This window comes from Spinacia oleracea, chromosome 4 (genome assembly GCF_020520425.1).
Source record: "Spinacia oleracea cultivar Varoflay chromosome 4, BTI_SOV_V1, whole genome shotgun sequence".
NCBI lineage: Eukaryota > Viridiplantae > Streptophyta > Magnoliopsida > Caryophyllales > Amaranthaceae > Spinacia > Spinacia oleracea.
This window is the reverse complement of record NC_079490.1, coordinates 101,362,322-101,366,515: the sequence shown is the minus strand read 5'-3', so window position 1 is coordinate 101,366,515 and position 4,194 is coordinate 101,362,322. Positions and strand designations below refer to the sequence as shown.

The window sequence follows — 4,194 nt, the reverse complement described above, 5'->3', positions numbered from 1 at the left end:
AGAAAAAGCCGCCTAATAATAGTATTAATTTGAGGCGTTTTTCTCCCAATACGTCGCAAATGAATTATTAATTAGAGGCGTTTTTTAACGCCGCAAATCAATCCTATTCATTTGCTGCCACGCTATTTGCTTCTACGCCAAAAACACCGCTAATGAATGTAAAAGTGACGCCTCAAATGAATGTTTTTCTACTAGTGATGGTCTTGTAAAAATTTTCATGCCATTGCTTTGGAGATTTCTTAAGTCGATACAACGACTTGGCTAATTTACAAACCTTATTCTCTTGACCAAGAACAACAAAACCTTCTGGTTGGACCATGTAAATGTCCTCATTCAAATCACCATTCAATTATGCAGTTTAAACATCCATTTGATGCACAGCAAGATCATGAATGCAAGCCAGAGCAATTAAAGTTCAAATGGCAGCAATTTTAGTGACAGGAGAGTAAGCCTCCCAAAAAGCAATACCATGCCTTTGGGGAAAATCCCATACCACAATTCAGGCCTTATCCTTGTCAATGGATCCAGTATATTTCTTTCTAAAGATCCACATACTTAGAAGTAATGGGCTTGCAACCCCTAGACAAATCAAATAACTCCCAAGTATTATTACTTGCATTGATTAAAGTTTACTATCTATTTTCTCTTTCCAAAATATTGCATTAACTGATATCATAGCCTCTTCATAGGTCCTGGAATCATCTTCCAAAATGAAGTCATAAACAAAATCATCAATAAACAAGAAAGGTTCAGTTAAGAAAGCAGTAATAAAATCATCACCATAACTGGTTTCCTTTCTTGCCCTCTTGATCCTCCTTGGCTCTAATTCAGAATAAACATTAGAAGTGGGAGGAACAACAAAAGGAACACTAGAAGAAGTTATATAAGAAGTCACATCATTCATACAAGATATTTTCAAAGGAATTACATTTTAGAAAAACTCGGCATCTCTTGCCTCAATGATGTTACCACCTACATATATAAGAATTTTTAGCACCTTAACAAGAAAATAATATGCAACACTTTGGTAAGCATAACCGATAAAAAAACAATCAAATGTTTCGGGACCAATATTGTCCCTCTTGAACCTGGGTATGGCCACCTTTGCTAGACACCCCCACACTTTCAGGTAACTTGGGTTAGGTGCACAATCCTTCCATATGGAGTCTTGCCTATTTTCTTGTGACGTACCCTGTTCAAAACATGACAAGCAGATAATATAGCCTCCCCCCACATGTTATCAGAAAACCAAGAAGTAATAAGCATAGAATTCATCATGTTCTTCAATGTTATGTTCTTCCTTTCAGCAATCCTATTCCGCTCGGGTGTGTAGGGAGTCGTTGTATCATGAATGATTCTATTCTGCTCATTAAATTCCTTAAGAGTGTTAGGGTCATACTCACCACCCCTATCACTACTAAGTCTCTTGATATTCCTATCAAGTTGGTTTTCTACTTCTGCCTTGTATTTGAAAAACATTTCTTCAGCTTCATCTTTTAACCTGAGAAGATAAACCATGGTAAAGCTCGAGCAGTCATCAACAAAAGTAATAAAATACCTTTTACCACCCCTTCTCATAATGTTAAAGATACCGCAAGTCTCTTTGAACAAGCTCTGGTACTTCAGCTTGTCTATCTATTGATTTAAATGACTTCTTTACAAACTTGGCCTCAACAAATATTTCACATTTTGCAAAATAAGTTTTAGAAAAACTAGGAATCAAGTTAAGTTTTTAAAGCTTTTTAATTGAAGCAATGTTGAAATGACCCAACCTTTCATGGGAGAAATCAATAGACTCGCCAATTAAACAGAAGAAGCACTAGCATTCTTATTCATAATTTCAAGTTTGACACCAAGAGTAAATAAAACCCCATGACCAAAACCCTTTCCTAAAAATTATCCATTGTAAGTAATAACAAGCCTATCAGAATCAAATAAAAGCTTCAAGCCAGCCTTCATGAGCAAGCTACCGGAAATTAAGTTCCTGCGTGTTTTTGGAACATGCAACACATTGGTAAGAGTAATAATTTTCTTTAAGTAAGAGTGAGAAAATTCTTCCCTTTGCCTTTGACAGTTGAAGAAGATGAATTACCCATGAAGATATTTTCACCATCAATTTTTTTGTAGGTAGTGAACATGTTTTTGTTGCTGCAGATGTGTCTCGTTGCTCCAGTACCAACGATCTATTCAGCAACATTACATGTCAAGTTAGCTTCTTAAACAACAACAAAATCGTTAGGATCAGGAACTTCATTAGCCTCAGCAAGGTTGGATTGACTCTGATCAGGCTTCTTCTTGGATAATGCAATCCTTAGACTTGTGACCAGCCTTTCCACATTCAAAACAATTCCCCTTGAACTTATACTTCTATTTCCCTTTAGTTTTGAAAGGACTTCCCTTTTTGTTAAAATTATCAGAATATGAATTAGGCTTGGGTTCTACAAGGTTAGCCTTAGCGGAACTAGAAAACACAGAATTACCCTTATCCTTAATACGGATCTCCTCCTCGATTTTCAGGTGACCTACAAGCTCTTCTAAGGTAAGCTCTTTCCTTTTGTGCATTAACTGATTACGGAAATCCTTCCATGAGGGGGGCAATTTCTCAATCAACACAATAGCAAAAGTAATATCACAGATGCAAAGCCCTTTAGCATCCATAGCAATGCATACATTCTCATAAGCATGAATTTGATCTATAATGGGTTTAGCATCCTCAACTTAGAAGCTTAACCACTTAATAACACAATAACGTTTGGTACCAGCATCATCAGATCCATACTTCCTATTTAACGCATCCCAAATATTCTTAGCATGTTCATAACCCGTATAGATATCAAGCAATGCATTCGACATATGATCACAAAACATGCCCTTACATGTCCTATCATCCTTAGAAAATTTCAACTCAAAATCATGCAATTCAGTTACATCAACAGGTTTCTCAACATCACCAATCACTTAAGCAACATCAATTTGTTCCAAATTAAATTGCATCCTAAGAGCCCAACATTTATAATTCTTGCTATCAAGATGTTCTAACTTAGACATATCTGGAGTCAAAAATTTGAATTCGAAGCCATAATAATCGTCTTTTAGATTGTAGCGATAATACCAAAAATTAGAACAAACTTATTTGGTTGATAAACTGATTGATGAACAATTGTTGCATCGTTGTCACCCACTGTCCTAAAAGAAAATTATGCGCTTCCTCCCTGTGCAGGAGAATAGAATGTGATAGCCCTCCAAAATTAGCAAAATTCCGACTTTGTGTGCACTCACATAACCGAATGGATCCAAAACATATGCCCAAAACCGATAGCAACTTTGTGTGAGAGAAAAGAATATGTTTCGAGTTTTCTGTAAAATGTGATTTTTATTCTGTGGATATAACAAAATGAAGAGGAGATTAGTTTAAATAATCAATCTCTAGATTTGCCAACAGACAGAAACGGAAAGAGAAATAAATTGGAGATGGCAATAGTAAAAAAATTAGCAGAAATGATTATGGTTGTAACAGACGCAGTTAATGATAATTAATCCAACGGTTACGTAATCAATACAGATTCATGTAACATTCCCAAGTACCACGGCCCGTGGCCCTAGCCTGACCCAACCCAGCCGGCCGGCGCGCGCTCTAGTGTGTGTGTGTGATGTGTCCATCTGTACCATCTTTCACTTTTATATACAAGAGTATAACAAACTTCCTATTTTATAAACAAAGCCGAAAAAAGATTTTCTACTAATGTTACAACCTTTAAAAACAAGGAGTTGATTTTCACTATTCATCCAACAGTGTGGTGACTAAAACGCCCTTAAATTTCTACCATTTATCCTTTGTGCCCTTCATCTCAGCCGTTGCCACGTTACTTCAACATTAAACCATAATATCGCATTTCACACTCCCTTGCCTCTCTCAGTCCATCTCCCTTGCCTCTCTCTCCCAGATATTCAGATCTTTTCTCTCTCCTCATTCTCTCTACAAACACTCCCATCTAGCAATTCGAGGCTATTATTTCTAGGGTTTTAAGCTTTCATTTTTCTTTTTCATAATTCACTCCATGAACTACCAAACCATTCTCACTCCTAACTATCAATCTCAAATCGAAATTTACAAAGTGATAGATGAACTTCTGAAGTTTCTGTAAAATTAGGGTTTCAATTCTTCAGAAAAGGTCAAATCTTTGTGATGTTTTG

At 36.3% G+C, this 4,194-nt stretch overlaps 1 protein-coding gene across 1 annotated transcript; it reads right to left on the bottom strand.

Moving 5' to 3' along the window:
* Positions 1-931: 931 nt before the first annotated feature.
* On the bottom strand, positions 932-2,853 carry LOC130471749 (uncharacterized). The gene is made up of 7 exons (XM_056842040.1): positions 2,760-2,853; positions 2,443-2,693; positions 2,066-2,183; positions 1,810-1,889; positions 1,593-1,669; positions 1,404-1,501; positions 932-972 (listed from the first exon to the last, which is right to left on the bottom strand). The coding sequence occupies exons 1-7, from the start codon at positions 2,851-2,853 to the stop codon at positions 932-934; spliced, it is 759 nt and encodes a 252-aa protein (XP_056698018.1).
* Positions 2,854-4,194: the final 1,341 nt, after the last annotated feature.